The sequence below is a fragment of the Mesoplodon densirostris genome, chromosome X (assembly GCF_025265405.1).
Source record: "Mesoplodon densirostris isolate mMesDen1 chromosome X, mMesDen1 primary haplotype, whole genome shotgun sequence".
In the NCBI taxonomy this organism is placed as follows: domain Eukaryota; kingdom Metazoa; phylum Chordata; class Mammalia; order Artiodactyla; family Ziphiidae; genus Mesoplodon; species Mesoplodon densirostris.
Window position 1 is genome coordinate 43,294,105 of NC_082681.1, and position 19,947 is coordinate 43,314,051.

The 19,947-nt window shown below is 39.4% G+C and overlaps 1 protein-coding gene across 1 annotated transcript in view; it reads right to left on the minus strand.

Moving 5' to 3' along the window:
- DNAAF6 (dynein axonemal assembly factor 6) overlaps nucleotides 1–19,947 on the minus strand; it is a 48,691-nt gene that overhangs the window by 27,740 nt on the left and 1,004 nt on the right. Inside the window, exon 2 of the mRNA XM_060088063.1 lies at nucleotides 12,873–12,945. Coding sequence (XP_059944046.1) covers nucleotides 12,873–12,945 — 73 coding nt within the window. The remainder of the gene's footprint in view (nucleotides 1–12,872; nucleotides 12,946–19,947) is intronic.

The following is a 19,947-nucleotide window of genomic DNA, read 5'->3' on the forward strand; positions in this document are numbered from 1 at the left end:
TGAAAGTAAATGGGGGCTCACACCAATGAGTACTTGCCAGAGCAGTTGCTGCCAGAGTCTTCATCCCCGCAGTGAGCCACAGCCACCCACAGCCACCTCAGGAGTGCCTCCAATAGTAGCAGTAATGTTTAACCATTCAGAGGACCTTCAAGATGGCGGAAGAGTAAGACGTGGAGATCACCTTCCTCCCCACAAATACGTCAGTAATACATCTAAATGTGGAACAACACCTACAGAACACCTACTGAATGCTGGCAGAAGACCTCAGACTTCCCAAAGGCAAGAAACTCCACATGTACCTGGCCATGTGGCTGAAAGGATCTTGGTGTTCCAGCTGGGTGTCAGGCCTGAGCCTCTGAGGTGGGAGAGCCGAGTTCTGGACCACCAGAGACCTCCCGGCTCCACGTAATATCAAGCGGCGAGAGCTCTCCCAGAGATCTCCAACTCAATGCTAAGACACAGCTCCACTCAACAACCAGCAAGCTCCAGTGCTAGACACCCCATGCCAAACAACTAGGAAGACAGGAACACAACCCCACCCATTAGCAGAGAGGCTGCCTAAAATCATAATAAGTTCACAGAAACCCCAAAACACACCACCAGACGTGATCCTGCCCACCAGAAAGACAAGATCCAGGCTCATCCACCAGAACACAGGCCCCAGTCCCCTCCACAAGGAAACCTAAACAACCCATTGAATCAACCTTAGACACTGGGGGCAGACATCAAAAACAATGGGAACTACGAACCTGCAGCCTGTGGAAAGGAGACCCCAAACACGGTAAGTTAAGCAAAATGAGAAGATGAGAAATATGCAGCAGAGGAAAGAACAAAATAAAAACCCACCAGACCAAACAAATGAAGAGGAAATAGGCAGTCTAACTGAAAAAGGATTCAGAGTAATGATAGTAAAGGTGATCAAAAATCTTGGAAATAGAATGGAGAAAATACAAGAAATGTTTAACAAGGACCCAGAAGGACTAAAGAGCAAACAATGATGAATAACACAGGAAATGAAATTAAAAATTCTCTAGAAAGAATCAATGGCAGAATAACTGAGGCAGAAGAACGGATAAGTGACCTGGAATATCAAACAGTGGAAATAACTATGACAAAGCAGAATAAAAAGAAGGACACTACATAATGATCAAGGGATCAATCCAAGAAGAAGATATAACAATTGTGAATATTTATGCACACAACATAGGAGCACCTCAATACATAAGGCAAATGCTAACAGCGAGAAAAGAGGAAATCAACAGTAACACAATAACAGTAGGGAACTTTAACACCCCACTGTCACCAATGGACAGGTCAACCAAAATGAAAATAAATAAAGAAACACAAACATTAAAAGACACATTAGATGAGATAGACTTAATGGATATTTATAGGACTTTCCATCCAAAAACAACAGAATATACTTTCTTCTCAAGTGCTCATAGAACATTCTCCAGGATATACCAAGCCTTGGTATATTTAAGAAAACTGTAATCATATCAAGTATCTTTTCCGACACAACACTATGAGATTAGATATCCATTACAGGAAAAATCTGTAAAAAAATACAAACTCATGAAGGCGAAACAATACACTATTAAATAACTAAGAGATCACTGAAGAAATCAAAAAGGAAATCAGAAATACCTAGAAACAAATGACAATGGAGACACAATGACCCAAAACCTATGGGATGCAGCAAAAGCAGTTCTAAAAGGGAAGTTTATAGCCACAAAATACTAACTTAAGAAACAAGAAACATCTCAAATAAACAACCTAACCTTACACCTAAAGCAATTAGAGAAAGAAGAAAAAAAAAAAAACAAAATTAGCAGAAGGAAAGAAATCATAAAGATCAGATCAGAAATAAATGAAAAAGAAATGAAGGAAACAATAGCAAAGATCAATAAAACTAAAAGCTGGTTCTTTGAGAAGATAAACAAAATTGATAAACCACTATACAGACTCATCAAGAAAAAAGGGAGAAGACGCAAATCAACACAAATAGAAATGAAAAAGGGGAAGTAACAACTGACCCTGCAGAAATACAAAGAATCATGAGTGATTAATACAAGCAGCTCTATGCCAATAAAATGGACAACCTGGAAGAAATGGACACATTCTTGGAAAAGCACAACCTTCCGAGACTGAACCAGCAAGAAATAGAAAATATAAACAGACCAATCACAAGCACTGGAATTGAAACTGTGATTTAAAATCATCCAACAAACAAAAGCCCAGGATCAGATTGCTTCATGAGTGAATTCTATCAAACATTTAGAGAGAGCTAACACCTATGCTTCTGAAACTCTTCCAAAATATAGCAGAGGGAGGAACAGTCCCAAACTCATTCTACGAGACCACCATCACACCTCATACCAACCAGACAAAAATGTCACAAAGAAAGAAAACTACAGGCCAATATCACTGATGAACATAGAGGCAAAAATCCTCAACAAAATACTAGAAAACAGAATCCAACAGCACATAAAAGGATCATAAAACATGATCAAGTGGGATTTATCCCAGGAATGCAAGGATTCTTCAATATATGGAAATCAATCAATGTGATTCAGCATATTAACAAACTGAATGATAAAAACCATATGATAATCTCAATAGATGCAGAAAAAGCTTTTGACAAAATTCAACACCCATTGATGATAAAATCTCTCCAGAAAGTAGGCATAGAGGAACTTACCTCAACATAATAAAGGCCATATATGACAAACTCATAGCCAACATTGTTCTCACTGGAGAAAAAGAGAAACCCTTTCCACTAAGATCAAGAACAAGACAAGGTTGCCCACTCTCACCACTATTATTCAACAGTTTTGGAAGGTTTTTTTTTTTTTTTGCTTTATAACAAATTTAATCAGTTATACATATACATATGTCCCCATATCCCCTCCCTTTTGCATCTCCCTCCCACCCTCCCTATCCCACCCCTCCAGGCGGTCACAAAGCACCGAGCTGATCTCCCTGTGCTATGCGGCTGCTTCCCACTAGCTATCTACCTTATGTTTGGTAGTGTATATATGTCCATGCCGCTCTTTCACTTTGTCACAGCTTACCCTTCCCCCACCCCATATCCTCAAGTCCATTCTCTAGTAGGTCTGTGTCTTTATTCCTGTCTTACCCCTATGCTCTTCATGACATTTTTTTTTCTTAAATTCCATATGTATGTGTCAGCATACAGTATTTGTCTTTCTCTTTCTGACTTACTTCACTCTGTATGACAGACTCTAGGTCCATCCACCTCATTACAAATAGCTCAATTTCATTTCTTTTTATGGCTGAGGAATATTCCATTGTATATATGTGCCACATCTTCATTACCCATTCATCTGATGATGGACACTTAGGTTGTTTCCATCTCCGGGCTATTGTAAATAGGGCTGCTATGAACATTTTGGTACATGTCTCTTTTTGAATTATGGTTTTCTCAGGGTATATGCCCAGTAGTGGGATTACTGGGTCATATGGTAGTTCTATTTGTAGTTTTTTAAGGAACCTCCATACTGTTCTCCATAGTGGCTGTACCAATTCACATTCCCACCAGCAGTGCAAGAGGGTTCCTTTTTTTCCACACCCTCTCCAGCATTTATTGTTTCTAGATTTCTTGATGATGGCCATTCTGACTGGTGTGAGATGATATCTCATTGTAGTTTTGATTTGCATTTCTCTAATGAGCAAAGATGTTGAGCATCCTTTCATGTGTTTGTTGGCAGTCTGTATATCTTCTGTGGAGAAATGTCTATTTAGGTCTTCTGCCCATTTTTGGATTGGGTTGTTTGCTTTTTTGTTATTGAGCTGCATGAGATGCTTATAAATTTTGGAGATTAATCCTTTGTCAGTTGCTTCATTTACAAATATTTTCTCCCATTCTGAGGGTTGTCTTTTGGTCTCGTTTATGGTTTCCTTTGCTGTGCAAAAGCTTTTAACTTTCATTAGGTCCCATCTGTTTATTTTTGTCTTTATTTCCATTTCTCTAGGAGGTGGGTCAAAAAGGATCTTGCTGTGATTTATGTCATAGAGTGTTCTGCCTATGTTTTCCTCTAAGAGTTTGATAGTGTCTGGCCTTACATTTAGGTCTTTAATCCATTTTGAGCTTATTTTTGTGTATGGTGTTAGGGAGTGATCTAATCTCATACTTTTACATGTCCCTATCCAGTTTTCCCAGCACCACTTATTGAAGAGACTGTCCTTTCTCCACTGTACATTCCTGCCTCCTTTATAAAAGATAAGATGACCATATGTCCGTGGGTTTATCTCTGGGCTTTCTATCCTGTTCCATTGATCTATCTTTCTGTTTTTGTGCCAGTACCATACTGTCTTGATTACTGTAGCTTTGTAGTATAGTCCGAAGTCAGGGAGCCTGATTCCTCCAGCTCCATTTTTCGTTCTCAAGATTGCTTTGGCTATTCGGGGTCTTTTGTGTTTCCATACAAATTGTGAAATTTTTTGCTCTAGTTCTGTGAAAAATGCCAGTGGTAGTTTGATAGGGATTGCATTGAATCTGTAGATAGCTTTGGGTAGTAGAGTCATTTTCACAATGTTGATTCTTCCAATCCAAGAACATGGTACATCTCTCCATCTATTTGTATCATCTTTAATTTCTTTCATCAGTGTCTTATAATTTTCTGCATACAGGTCTTTTGTCTCCTTAGGTAGGTTTATTCCTAGATATTTTATTCTTTTTCTTGCAATGGTAAATGGGAGTGTTTCCTTGATTTCACTTTCAGATTTTTCATCATTAGTATATAGGAATGCCAGAGATTTCTGTGCATTAATTTTGTATCCTGCAACTTTACCAAATTCATTGATTAGCTCTAGTAGTTTTCTGGTAGCATCTTTAGGATTCTCTATGTATAGTATTATGTCATCTGCAAACAGTGCCAGCGTTACTTCTTCTTTTCCGATTTGGATTACTTTTATTCCCTTTTCTTCTCTGATTGCTGTGGCTAAAACTTCCAAAACTAAGTTGAATAAGAGTGGTGAGTGTGGGCAACCTTGTCTTGTTCCTGATCTTAGTGGAAATGGTTTCAGTTTTTCACCATTGAGGACGATGCTGGCTGTGGGTTTGTCATATATGGCCTTTATTATGTTGAGGAAAGTTCCCTCTATGCCTACTTTCTGCAGGGTTTTTATCATAAATGGGTGTTGAATTTTGTCGAAAGCTTTCTCTGCATCTATTGAGATGATCATATGGTTTTTCTCCTTCAATTTGTTAATATGGTGTATCACGTTGATTGATTTGCGTATATTGAAGAATCCTTGCATTCCTGGAATAAACCCCACTTGATCATGGTGTATGATCCTTTTTATGTGCTGTTGGATTCTGTTTGCTAGTATTTTGTTGAGGATTTTTGCATCTATGTTCATCAGTGATATTGGCCTGTAGTTTTCTTTCTTTGTGACATCCTTGTCTGGTTTTGGTATCAAGGTGATGGTGGCCTCGTAGAATGAGTTTGGGAGTGTTCCTCCCTCTGCTATATTTTGGAAGAGTTTGGGAAGAATAGGTGTTAGCCCTTCTCTAAATGCTTGATAGAATTCACCTGTGAAGCCATCTGGTCCTGGGCTTTTGTTTGTTGGAAGATTTTTTTAACACAGTTTCAATTTCAGTGCTTGTGAATGGTCTGTTCATATTTTCTATTTCTTCCTGATTCAGTCTTGGCAGGTTGTGCATTTCTAAGAATTTGTCCATTTCTTCCAGGTTGTCCATTTTATTGGCATAGAGTTGCTTGTAGTAATCTCTCATGATCTTTTGTATTTCTGCAGTGTCAGTTGTTACTTCTCCTTTTTCATTTCTAATTCTATTGATTTGAGTCTTCTCCCTTTTTTTCTTGATGAGTCTGGCTAATGGTTTATCAATTTTGTTTATCTTCTCAAAGAACCAGCTTTTAGTTTTATTGATCTTTGCTATCGTTCCCTTCATTTCTTTTTCATTTATTTCTGATCTGATTTTTATGATTTCTTTCCTTCTGCTAACTTTGGGATGCTTTTGTTCTTCTTTCTCTAATTGCTTTAGGTGCAAGGTTAGGTTGTTTACTCGAGATGTTTCCTGTTTCTTAAGGTGGGATTGTATTGCTATAAACTTCCCTCTTAGAACTGCTTTTGCTGCATCCCATAGGTTTTGGGTCGTCGTGTCTCCATTGTCATTTGTTTCTAGGTATTTTTTAATTTCCTCTTTGATTTCTTCAGTGATCACTTTGTTATTAAGTAGTGTATTGTTTAGCATCCATGTGTTTGTATTTTTTACAGCTCTTTTCCTGTAATTGATATCTAGTCTCATAGCATTGTGGTCAGAAAAGATACTTGATACAATTTCAATTTTCTTAAATTTACCAAGGCTTGATTTATGACCCAAGATATGATCTATCCTGGAGAATGTTCCATGAGCACTTGAGAAAAATGTGTATTCTGTTGTTTTTGGATGGAATGTCCTATAAATATCAATTAAGTCCATCTTGTTTAATGTATCATTTAAAGCTTGTGTTTCCTTATTTATTTTCATTTTGGATGATCTGTCCATTGGTGAAAGTGGGGTGTTAAAGTCCCCTACTATGATTGTGTTACTGTCGATTTCTCCTTTTATGGCTGTTAGTATTTGCCTTATGTATTGAGGTGCTCCTATGTTTGGTGCATAAATATTTACAATTGTTATATCTTCTTCTTGGATCGATCCCTTGATCATTATGTAGTGTCCTTCTTTGTCTCTTCTAGTAGTCTTTATTTTAAAGTCTATTTTGTCTGATATGAGAATTGCTACTCCAGCTTTCTTTTGGTTTCCATTTGCATGGAATATCTTTTTCCATCCCCTTACTTTCAGTCTGTTTGTGTCTCTAGGTCTGAAGTGGGTCTCTTGTAGACAGCATATCTATGGGTCCTTTTTTTGTATCCATTCAGCCAACCTGTGTCTTTTGGTGGGAGCATTTAGTCCATTTACATTTAAGGTAATTATCGATATGTATGTTCCTCTTCCCATTTTCTTAATTGTTTTGGGTTCATTATTGTAGGTCTTTTCCTTCTGTTGTGTTTCTTGCCTAGAGAAGTTCCTTTAGCATTTGTTGTAAAGCTGGTTTGGTGGTGCTGAACTCTCTCAGCTTTTGCTTGTCTGTAAACGTTTTAATTTCTCCATCAAATCTGAATGAGATCCTTGCTGGGTAGAGTAATCTTGGTTGCAGGTTTTTCTCCTTCATCACTTTAATTATGTCCTGCCACTCCCTTCTGGCTTGTAGAGTTTCTGCTGAGAGATCAGCTGTTATCCTGATGGGGATTCCCTTGTGTGTTATTTGTTGTTTTTGCCTTGCTGCTTTTAATATGATTTCCTTGTGTTTAATTTTTGACAGTTTGATTAATATGTGTCTTGGCGTATTTCTCCTTGGATTTATTCTGTATATGACTCTCTGTGCCTCCTGGACTTGATTAACTATTTCCTTTCCCATATTAGGGAAGTTTTCAACTATAATCTCTTCAAATATTTTCTCAGTCCCTTTCTTTTTCTCTTCTTCTTCTGGAACCCCTATAATTTGAATGTTGGTGCGTTTAATGTTGTCCCAGAGGTCTCTGAGACTGTCCTCTGTTCTTTTCATTCTTTTTTCTTTATTTTGCTCTGCATCAGTTATTTCCACTATTTTATCTTCCACCTCACTTATCCGTTCTTCTGCCTCAGTTATTCTGCTATTGATCCCATCTAAAGTATTTTTTTATTTCATGTATTGTGTTTTTAATCGATGCTTGATTCATCTTTAGTTCTTCTAGGTCCTTGTTAACTGTTTCTTGCATTTTGTCTATTCTATTTCCAAGATTTTGGATCTGAGAAATAGAATCTTGGATCATCTTTACCATCATTATTCTGAATTCTTTTTCAGGTAGACTGCCTATTACCTCTTCATTTGTTAGGTCTGGTGGGTTTTTATCTTGCTCCTTCTCCTGCTGTGTGTTTTTCTGTCTTCTCATTTTGCTTATGTTACTGTGTTTGGGGTCTCCTTTTTGCAGGCTGCAGGTTCATAGTTCCTGTTGTTTTTGGTGTCTGTCCCCAGTGGCTAAGGTTGGTTTAGTGGGTTGTGTAGGCTTCCTGGTGGAGGGGACTAGTGCCTGTGTTCTGGTGGATGAGGCTCGATCTTGTCTTTCTGGTGGGCAGGTACACGTCTGGTGGTGTGTTTTGGCGTGTCTGTGGACTTATTATGATTTTAGGCAGCCTCTCTGCTAATGGGTGGTGTTGTGTTCCTGTCTTGCTAGTTGTTTGGCATAGGGTGTCCAGCACTGTAGCTTGCTGGTCGTTGAGTGAAGGTGGGTGCTGGTGTTGAGATGGAGATCTCTGGAAGATTTTTGCCGTTTGATATTATGTGGAGCTGGGAGGTCTCTTGTGGACCAGTGTCCTGACGTTGGCTCTCCCACCTCAGAGGCACAGCACTGACTCCTGGCTCCTCAATTTGGGATGATTTGTTGTCCATTCACGTATTCCACAGATGCAGGGTACATCAAGTTGATTGTGGAGCTTTAATGTGCTGCTTCTGAGGCTGCTGGGAGAGGTTTCCCTTTCTCCTCTCTGTTCTCACAGCTCCTGGGTCTCAGCTTTGGATTTGGCCCCGCCTCTGCATGTAGGTCGCCGGAGGGCGTCTGTTCTTCGCTCAGACAGGACAGGGTTAAAGGAGCAGCCTCTTCGGGGACTCTGGCTCACTCAGGCCGGGCGGGAGGGAGGGGCACGGAGTGCGGGGTGAGCCTGCAGCGGCAGAGGTCAGCGTGACGTTGCACCAGCCCGAGGTGCACCGTGCACTCCCCCAGGGAAGCCACCCCTGGATCCCGGGACCCGGGCAGTGGCGGGCTGCACAGGCTCCCGGAAGGGCGGTGTGGACAGTGACCTGCGCTCGCGCACAGGCTTCTTGGCGGCGGCAGCAGCAGCCCCAGCGTCCCACGCCCGTCACTGGGCTCCGCGCTTTCAGTCGTGACTCGCGCCCGTCTGTGGAGCCCCTTTAAGCAGCGCTCCTAATCCCCTCTCCTCACGCACCAGGAAAGCAAGAGGGAAGAAAAAGTCTCCTGCCTCTTCGGCAGCTCCAGAGTTTTCCCGGACTCCCTGCCGGCTAGCCGTGGCTCACTAGCCCCCTCCTGGCTGAGTTCTCGCCGCCAGCCCCAGTCCTCTCCCTGCGCTCCGACCGAAGCCCGAGCCTCAGCTTCCAGCACCGCCGGGGCGAGCAGACAAGCCTCTCGGGCTGGTGAGCGCCGCCCTGCACTGACCCTCCGTGCGGGAATCTCTCCGCTCCACCCTACCCAGGTATGTGGGGAGTTTCTTGCCTTTTTGGAGGTCTGGGGTCTTCTGCCAGCGTTCAGTAGGTGTTCTGTAGGAGTTGTTCCACGTGTAGCTGTATTTCTGGTGTATCCGTGGGGAGGACGGTGATCTCCGCGTCTTACTCTTCCGCCATCTTACCCGGAAGTCCGAGTTTTGGAAGTTTTAGCCACAGCAATCAGAGAAGAAACAGAAATAAAAGGAATCAAATTGGAAAAGAAGAGATAAAACTGTCACTGTTTGCAGATGACATGATACTACACATAGAGAATCCTAAAGCTGCTTCCAGAAAACTACTAGAGCTAATCAATGAATCTGGTAAAGTAGCAGGATACAGAGTTAATGCACAGAAATCTCTTGCATTCCTATACACTAATGATGAAAAATCTAAAAGAGAAATTAAGGAAACACTCCCATTTACCATTGCAACCAGAAGAATAAAATACCTAGGAATAAACCTACCTAAGGACACAAAATTCCTATATGCAGAAAACTATAAGACACTGATGAAAGAAATTAAAGATGATAGAAACAGATGGAGAGATATACCATATACTTGGATTGGAAGATTCAACATTGTGAAAATGACTGTACTACCAAAAGCAATCTACAGATTCAGTGCAATCCCTATCAAACTACCATTGGCATTTTTCACAGTACTAGAACAAAAACTTTCACAATTTGTATGGAAACACAAAAGACCCCGAATAGCCAAAGCAATCTTGAAAAAGAAAAACGGACCTGGAGGAATGAGGCTCCCTGACTTTAGACTATACTACAAAGCTACAGTAATCAAGACAGTATGGTACTGGCACAAAAACAAAGCACAAAATCAGTATGGTACTGGCACAAAGAAATATAGATCAATGGAACAGCATAGAAAGCCCAGAGATAAACCCACGCACATATGGGCACTTTATCTTGATAAAAGAGGCAAGAATATACAGTGCAGAAAAGACAGCCTTTCAATAAGTGGTGCTGGGAAAACTGGACAGGCACATGTAAAAGAATGGAATTAGAACACTCCCTAACACCATACACAAAAATAAACTCAAAATGGATTAAAGACCTAAATGTAAGGCCGGACACTATAAAACTTAGAGGAAAATATAGGCAGAACACTCTATGACATAAACCACAGCAAGATCCTTTTTGACCCACCTCCTAGAGAAATGGAAATGAAAACAAAAATAAACAAATGGGACCTAATGAAACTTAAAAGCTTTTGCACAGCAAAGGAAACCATAAACAAGACAAAAAGACAACTGTCAGAATGGCAGAAAATACTTGCAAATGAAGCAACTGACAAAGGACCAGTCTCTGAAATTTACAAGCAGCTCATGCAGCTCAATATCAAAAAACAAACAACCCAATCCAAAAATGGGCAGAAGACCTAAATAGACAGTTCTCCAAAGAAGATATACAGATTGCCAACGAACACATGAAAGAATGCTCAACATCTCTAATCATTAGAGAAATGCAAATCTAAACTACAATGAGGTGTCACTCACACCAGTCAGAATGGCCATCATCAAAAAATCTACAAACAATAAATGCTGGAGAGGGTGTGGAGAAAAGGGAACCGTCTTGCACTGTTGGTGGGAATGTAAATTGATACAGCCACTATGGAGAAGGGTATGGAGGTTCTTTAAAAAACTAAAAATACAACTGCCATATGACCCAGCAATCCCACTACTGGGCATATACCCTGGGAAAAAAATAATTCAAAAAGAGCCATGTGCCACAATGTTCATTGCAGCTCTATTTACAATAGCCAGGGCATGGAAGCAACCTAAATGTGCATCGACAGATGAATGGATAAGGAAGATGTGGCACATATATACAATGGAATATTACTCAGCCATAAAAAGAAATTAAATTAGAGGTGGTGAGGTGGATGGACCTAGAGTCTGTCATACAGAGTGAAGTAAGTCAGAAAGAGAAAAACAAATACCATATACTAACACATATATATGGAATCTAAAAAAAAAAGGGATTCTGAAGAACCTAGGGACAGGACAGGAATAAACATGCAGACATAGAGAATGGACTTGAGGACACAGGGAGGGGGAAGGGTAAGTTGGGATGAAGTGAGAGAGTGGCATTGACATATATACACTATCAAATATAAAATAGATAGCTAGTGGGAAGCAGCCGCATAGCCCAGGGAGATCAGCTTGGTGCTTTGTGACCACCTAGAGGGGTGGGATAGGGAGGGTGGGAGGGAGATGCTGAGGGAGGGGATATGGGGATATATGTATATGTATAGCTGATTCACTTTGTTATACAGCAGAAACTGACACAACATTGTAAAGCAATTATACTCCAATAAAGATGTTTTTTTAAAAAAAGAGAAAGTAAATAGGCATGCTAAATACCAGCTTGCATTTTTTCCAACTGTTGTGGCAACAAATGGAGACCCACATTAGGTGCAGAACATTATTTTGATTACCGTTAAGCATTCCCAGAGATGCACCTGATTGTCAGGTTTTCAATTCTGCGAGTTCATTTGAAATGATCTGCTTCCATCTAGCATGGGCTTTGTAAAGCATAATTACAGATTTATATATAATGTTTTACATATGACTCATTGTTCTTAGAATTTAGAGGTTATTAGACTTACATTATCAGAAATACAGGCAGCACAGTAATACATCCAAATTTGAACTAGTCTTCTGTGAAGTGAATATCTCATGAATAAGGCAAATAGACTCTTGAGTATGTAGAATAACTGAAATTTAAAAATTGTCCACTCAGACCTCATTTCAGTCATTATTTTAAACATTTTTCCAGACAAAATCTTTTACAATTACCTAAATTGATGAGAGTACTTCATTTCCTCTCCCTGTCCACCCTTTGGTAACTGTGATCACGACCAACAGAATTACAGATTTCTATATTTTTAAAGACCTGTAAAATGTTCAACTCTGTGAAAATGTATAGCCCAAAATGCTGGGAAAACACCCAAAAATATTTATTCTAGTTTACTGGACCCGTGATTTTATAAGTCACCCCATGGGCTTTAATTTATAAGCTTTTCAATATAAGATATAATTGTGTAGTTATTTGTTTCATTGTGTTCTCCAAAGGACTATTAGCTCAATGGGGGCAGGGACCCTTTCTATTTTGATCTCCACTGTAGTCTCAGAGATGATCATACTACCTGGTACATAATTAGCTCTCAACAAATATTTATTGAATGAATTAATGAATTCTGGGAAATTACCAGAATATAGCAGCATAGAATGTGAAGAAGTTAAATGTCGTGGTAACTAGACCCTAAATAATAAAAAAGTCACCTAACCACATGTGACTTTCTTCGTATTCCATCTCAGAAAATATGCCAAAAAATGTGAATAACTAAAGGCAAATTAATTTCCATTACTAGAAAAACAACTTACCTGCAACACTAGAGTAAAAACAACATCTTTATATGTAAATAGTTGTTCATCATTCCCACAATTATTTCAGTTCATCTTTGATAAGTGCTAGTGTTAGTTAGTATTACTCTCCCTATAATTTTGCTCCCAAAGAAAAGATTATACTGATTATATTGATCTATATGCTTTATTAAATAACTTACATTTAAGTGCTTCCCTTTTTGGAGGTCCAAATTTCCCAGAACCCATGGCTCCCATTGCAGATGAACTATTTGACTGGAGGAGAGGAAAAAATGTCCAACATTCTGTAATTACTACTTGTATAAATTACATGACCAGTGATCCTTTAAATTTGATAAGCTTTCCATCTACAGTTTAATTAAGCTTCCCAGTTTAATTATCCATTGCTGTTATATAACCAAGAGACACATATCAAGTATTATTTTGAAAGTGTTTTCATTGTCCTTTCAAAAAGTATTTGGTTTCAGACTTCTGGGGAAGATGGCGGAAGAGTAAGACACGGAGGTCAACTTACTCTCCACAGATAAACCAGAAATACATCTACACGTGGAACAACTCCTACAGAACACCTACTGAACGCTGGCAGAAGACCTCAGACCAATCACAAGCACTGAAATTGAAACTGTGATTTAAAATCTTCCAACAAACAAAAGCCCAGGACCAGATGGCTTCTCAGGTGAATTCTATCAAACATTTAGAGAAGAGCTAACACCTATCCTTCTCAAACACTTCCAAAATATAGCAGAGGGAGGAACATTCCCAAACTCATTCTATGAGGCCACCATCACCCTGATACCAAAACCAGACAAGAATGTCACAAAGAAAGAAAACTACAGGCCAATATCACTGATGAACATAGATGCAAAAATCCTCAACAAAATACTAGCAAACAGAATCTAACAGCACATAAAAAGGATCATACACCATGATCAAGTGGGGTTTATTCCAGGAATGCAAGGATTCTTCAATATACGCAAATCAATCAACGTGATACACCCTATTAACAAATCGAAGGAGAAAAACCATACGACCATCTCAATAGATGCAGAGAAAGCTTTCGACAAAATTCAACACCCTTTATGATAAAAGCCCTGCAGAAAGTAGGCATAGAGGGAACTTTCCTCAACATAATAAAGGCCATATATGACAAACCCACAGCCAACATCGTCTTCAGTGGTGAAAAACTGAAACCATTTCCACTAAGATCAGGAACAAGACAAGGTTGCCCACTCTCACCACTCTTACTCAACATAGTTTTGGAAGTTTTAGACACAACAATCAGAGATGAAAAGGAAATAAAAGGAATCCAAATCAGAAATGAAGAATTAAAGCTGTCACTGTTTGCAGATGATATGACACTATACATAGAGAATCCTAAAGATGCTACCAGAAAACTACTAGAGCTAATCAATGAATTTGGTAAAGTAGCAGGATACAAAATTAATGCAGAGAAGTCTCCAGCATTCCTGTACACTAATGATGAAAAATCTGAAAGTGAAATCAAGAAAACACTCCCATTTACCATTGCAACAAAAAGAATAAAATATCTAGGAATAAACCTACCTAAGGAGACAAAAGACCTGTATGCAGAAAATTATAAGACACTGATGAAAGAAATTAAAGATGATGGAAATAGATGGAGAGATATACCATGTTCTTGGATTGGAAGAATCAATACTGTGAAAATGTCTCTACTACGCAAAGCAATCTACAGATTCAAGGCAATCCCTATCAAACTACCACTGGCATTTTTCACAGAACTAGAACAAAAAATTTCACAATTTGTATGGAAACACAAAAGACCCCGAATAGCCAAAGAAATCTTGAGAACGAAAAATGGAGCTGGAGGAATCAGGCTCCCTGACTTCAGAGTATACTACAAAGCTACAGTAATCAAGGCAGTATGGTACTGGCACAAAAACAGAAAGATAGATAAATGAAACAGGATAGAAAGCCCAGAGATAAACCCACACACATAAGGTCACCTTATCTTTGATAAAGGAGGCAGGAATGTACAGTGGAGAAAGGACAGTCTCTTCAATAAGTGGTGCTGGGAAAAGTGGACAGGGACATGTAAAAGTATGAGATTAGATCACTCCCTAACACCATACACAAAAATAAGCTCAAAATGGATCAAAGACCTAGATATACGGCCAGACACTATCAAACTCTTAGAGGAAAACATAGGCAGAACACTCTATGACATAAATCACAGCAAGATCCATTTGGACCCACCTCCTAGAGAAATGGAAATAAAAACCAAAATAAACACATGGGACCTAATGAAACTTAAAAGCTTTTGCACAGCAAAGGAAACCATAAACAAGACAAAAAGATAACCCTCAGAATGGGAGAAAATATTTGTAAATGAAGCAACTGACAAAGGATTCATCTCCAAAATTTACAAGCAGCTCATGCAGCTCAATAACAAAAAAACAAACAATCCAATCCAAAAATGGGCAGAAGACCTAAATAGACATTTCTCCAAAGAAGATATACAGACTGCCAACAAACAGATGAAAGAATGCTCAGCATCATTAATCATTAGAGAAATGCAAATCAAAACTACAATGAGATATCATCTCACACCAGTCAGAATGTCCATCATTAAAAAATCTAGAAACAATAAATGCTGGAGAGGGTGTGGAGAAAAGGGAACACTCTTGCACTGCTGGTGGGAATGTGAATTGGTACAGCCACTATGGAGAACAGTATGGACGTTCCTTAAAAAACTACAAATAGAACTACCATATGACCCAGTAATCCCACTACTGGGCATATACCCTGAGAAAACCATAATTCAAAAAGAGACATGTACCAAAATGTTCATTGCAGCTCTATTTACAAGAGCTTGGAGATGGAAACAACCTAAGTGTCCATCATCTGATGAATGGATAAAGAAGATGTGGCACCTATATACAATGGAATATTCCTCAGCCATAAAAAGAAACGAAATTGAGCTATTTGTAATGAGGTGGATAGACCTAGAGTCTGTCATACAGAGTGAAGTAAGTCAGAAAGAGAAAGACAAATACCGTATGCTAACACATATATATGGAATTTAAGAAAAAAAATGTTATGAAGAACCTAGGTTTTAAACAGTACTAATGACACAGACCTACCTGACAATGGACTTGACGATATGGGGAGGGGGAAGGGTAAGCTATGACAAAGAGAGAGAGAGGCATGGACATATATACACTACCAAACGTAAGGTAAATAGCTAATGGGAAGCAGCTCCATAGCACAGGGAGATCAGCTCGGAGCTTTGTGACCACCTGGAGTGGTAGGATAGGGAGGGTGGGAGGGAGGGAGATGCAAGAGGGAAGAGATATGGGAACATATGTATATGTATAACTGATTCACTTGGTTATAAAGCAGAAGCTAACACACCATTGTAAAGCAATTATATTCCAAAAAAAATGTATGTGGTTTAATAGATCCCAAGGTAGAATTGATCTTTGATCAGAGTAAATCCCAAGCTCCAGCCCAGTGAATCATGTATTCTTGGGGCTAGGGGAATGAGCCACATTCAACTGTTTGAAGGTTAGAATCAAGTGTTAGAATAAGAGCATCGACCCCTTTGGGTTTTGGCAGTTGTCTGGTCATAGTTAGATGGGGGACAGAAGTATGGGAAAGTTTTATAGAAATAAAAACAAACCACTAAATAGAGTCTAAGTATTTAGACATCAAACAACTCATTCAAAAGCCTTGATAGGGCTTCCCTGGTGGCGCAGTGGTTGAGAGTCTGCCTGCCAATGCAGGTGACACGGGTTCGTGCCCCGGTCCGGGAAGATCCCACATGCCGCGGAGTGGGTAGGCCTGTGAGCCATGTTCGCTGAGCCTGCGCGTCCGGAGCCTGTGCTCTGCGACGGGAGAGGCCACAACCGTGAGAGGCCCGCATACCGCAAAAAAAAAAAAAAAAAAAAAAAAAAAGGCTTATAATAGCTTTTACTTCTTTCCACTGTGGATATGAAATACTTCTTCGTCCCGTCACCTCATGACACTGAACTAGTGGATTTAAACAGCAACCCCAAATTAATAGTGTCAAATACATGCTGAAGCACTTCAGTCTTCATGCAAGTTCAGGTTTATTTTGCCATCTTCTGTATGAGCAGACATACCCCTTGTATGAGACAGGGACAGCAGACATACTGCCCCTGTCTCACGAGTAGAAGAACAGTTTTCTTTTTTCAGCTAAATATAACACACATTACACCATCAGTATAGCAGCTACCACCTTATTGGTCCCTGTCAGGAGTTCTTCGCTACTTCAAGAAAATCCCAATTTTTTTTTTTTTTTTTTTTTTACTAATTGTTCTTGCTGATGTCAGACTCTGCAGCTCCAATTCACTCCATTGCTGGCAGTCAAAACTTCTTATCACGTGGTCCTGGCAAACTAGCACCTCCAACTCTCCTTTTCCAGGCCCCTGCCCTTATCTCCCAAGTCTTCAGACAGATACACAAGTTATAATGTCCTGTTTGGGCAAGAGGAATAGGGTCTGTCCTTGAAAGCTGGTGCAAAAGCTCATCTGTGTCTTTTTTATGCTAAATTATTCCAACAGCTATAAATTAGAAATTAATCTGTAACATCTCAAAGGTTTCTGAGACAGTAACTATTGCTTTCCAAAAGGTGCTTCAAAAGTGCTATGTCTGCTGTTAAGGTGTTGCAGGCATTTTTTTTTTTTTTTTTTTTTTTTTTTGCAGTACGCGGGCCTCTCACTGTGGTGGCCTCTCCCGTTGCGGAGCACAGGCTCCGGACGTGCAGGCCCAGCGGCCATGGCTCACGGGCCCAGCCACTCCGCGGCACGTGGGATCCTCCCAGACCGGGGCACGAACCCGCGTCCCCTGCATCGGCAGGCGGACTCTCAACCACTGCGCCACCAGGGAAGCCCTGTTACAGGCATTTTTATGTGAAAATCCCAAGACAATATTCCGTACATTTTTTTTCTTTTAAATCACTAAAGTCATATAAACTTGCAGTGCGTTTCTTAAGTTATTAATCACCAGAATATTAATAATACTAATAGTCAATCAGGGTAAAGCATTTTTTGGAAACTGAGGGCCTCTTGTTCTGTTGAGTGCTTCCTTCCTCAGCAAATTAAAATCCATAGGAATAAAAACTTGAACATTCCTGACAAAAATTGGTATGCTCTCCATGGACAGTGATGATTGGATCAGTATATCAGAACAGAGGAGGAGTTTCAGTTTATTAACTTAATGAAAATAAATGATTAAAAATAAAATTTTCAAGTGAAAAGATGGATCAGGATAATAAAAACATTAAAAACCATCTGGCAATTGTTTCTTTAAGAATATCATTTCAGCCTCTACCATGAATCTACATCCAATTATCTGAGCAATTTATCATTGCAATTCATGCCACTTTGCAATATGTAAGAGAGTTAGAACATCCTTGTTACATTGTCTGTGCAGAGTGGTAAACCTTATTTCCCAAGGTCTTAAGATCCCCTCGTGAGACAACAGACATGCTCTCTTCCCAATCTCCTATATTCTTAACAATTCTTGGTGGGGATAGTGTAAATAAACCAATGTGTATGCAACAGTTCTAAATGCTGTTTTCAGTGAGTGTATTTTCAAAAACACATCGCTCTTGTAATCGTTCTACAGTTCCCAAGATTAATACATGGTAAAAAATGAAAAGCCAGAAACAAGAGAAAAAAAATTATTGATTTTCTGAGTATTCACTTTCAATAAGATCCTCTCCAGCCATCTTATTTAAAAAAAAAAAAAAAAAAACCTATAATGGAAACTAATAGCAACTTCATGTAATCTGTTAGGTGTCTACATTTTCCCCTGGTAATTACTGTAAATATCTCAGATCACTTCTGTAAATGGTGTGTGGGTAGGACGGACCCACTGCAGATTGTTTGGCTCTGGAGATCTGTTGAAAACAATGCAAGCTGATGAGTTGATGAGTTACCGTGGACCCCTGCTGAACACGCTGTGCTTGCTGGGGTTTCAACTAATGGTGCTTGTTGAGGATCACTAACATCTTGGCAAGGATGTTCTAACAATAACACCTCTTCTAAACTGAAGTAAAACAAAAAATGAAAAGCCGTTTCTCTCCTAGAAAATTTAATAGTTCATTAGAAACATTAATTTTTCTCCCACTGCTCTGATACCCCAATTCTATATCCTCTAATGATATCTGTACTGTGGTGTCTGAATGACCAATTATCTCAAAATTGCTTATAACCCAGATATACAGAAACATACATTATTATAGTAATTTTCCTCTATATATTGTACAATTTGGTAAAATGATTCTAGTCTCTCTATTCTCATAAGCACTCATCTTTCCCCTGGAAACACCTTTAGATGCAAATAAACATCTCCATACATAAATGCCAAAGGAAACAGGCTTTGTAACCAGGGGAAATTCTTATCTCCGAATCTGTTCTAGTTACAAGTTCCACTTTCCTTTATTCCAGATCGCTGTTTCTCTATATGACATAACTTGACCTTTTCTATACTTTTTCTATATGACATAACTTTACCTTTCCCAGGATTTATCATTCAATTTCAGCTAAGGTAGCAAAAACGAGTTTGCCTTCCCAAACTTATTGATATATTGCACTTAACTTTTTCTTCTGTGTCCTATTTGTTGTATATAGTCAATGCTGTTACGAATGGCCTGCTTTTTCTTTCCTTCTTTGGCCTCTACTAAGAATTCTCCCTGACTAAAACTTCTTGGTTCCTAATCCTGGCTCCAAGCTGACTCAGTTCCCATCCTCCACATATTTTATTTCCATTGCATGTCTTATTTGATTCTGCCCTGTTCCATGTAACTTCTTCCTGGAGGGTGGAAGCTCAATCCAGTGTCAATCTGGTTGACACTGGATTGGCTGCCTATTTAGATTATACTACTTGTTTTTCCGCACTATGGCAGAAAAGAATTTGGGGAGCAGAAAATTGATATGTATGTTCATGGGAGATGGTTTATTCATGGTAAACTGGTCATGATAACAAAGAACATTAAAATAGTTTAAAGCAAATTGATATATTCTGCTATAGTACGAGACTATTTTTTATAAATTTATTTATTTTATTTATTTATTTTTGGCTGCCTTGGGTCTTCATTGCTGTGCGAGGGCTTTCTCTAGCTGCAGGGAGCGGGGGCTACACTTCGTTGCGGTGCACGGGCTTCTCACTGTGGTGGCTTTTCTTGTTGCAGAGCACAGGCTCTAGAGCGCAGGCTCAGTAGTTGTGGCACGTGGGATTATTTGCTCTAAT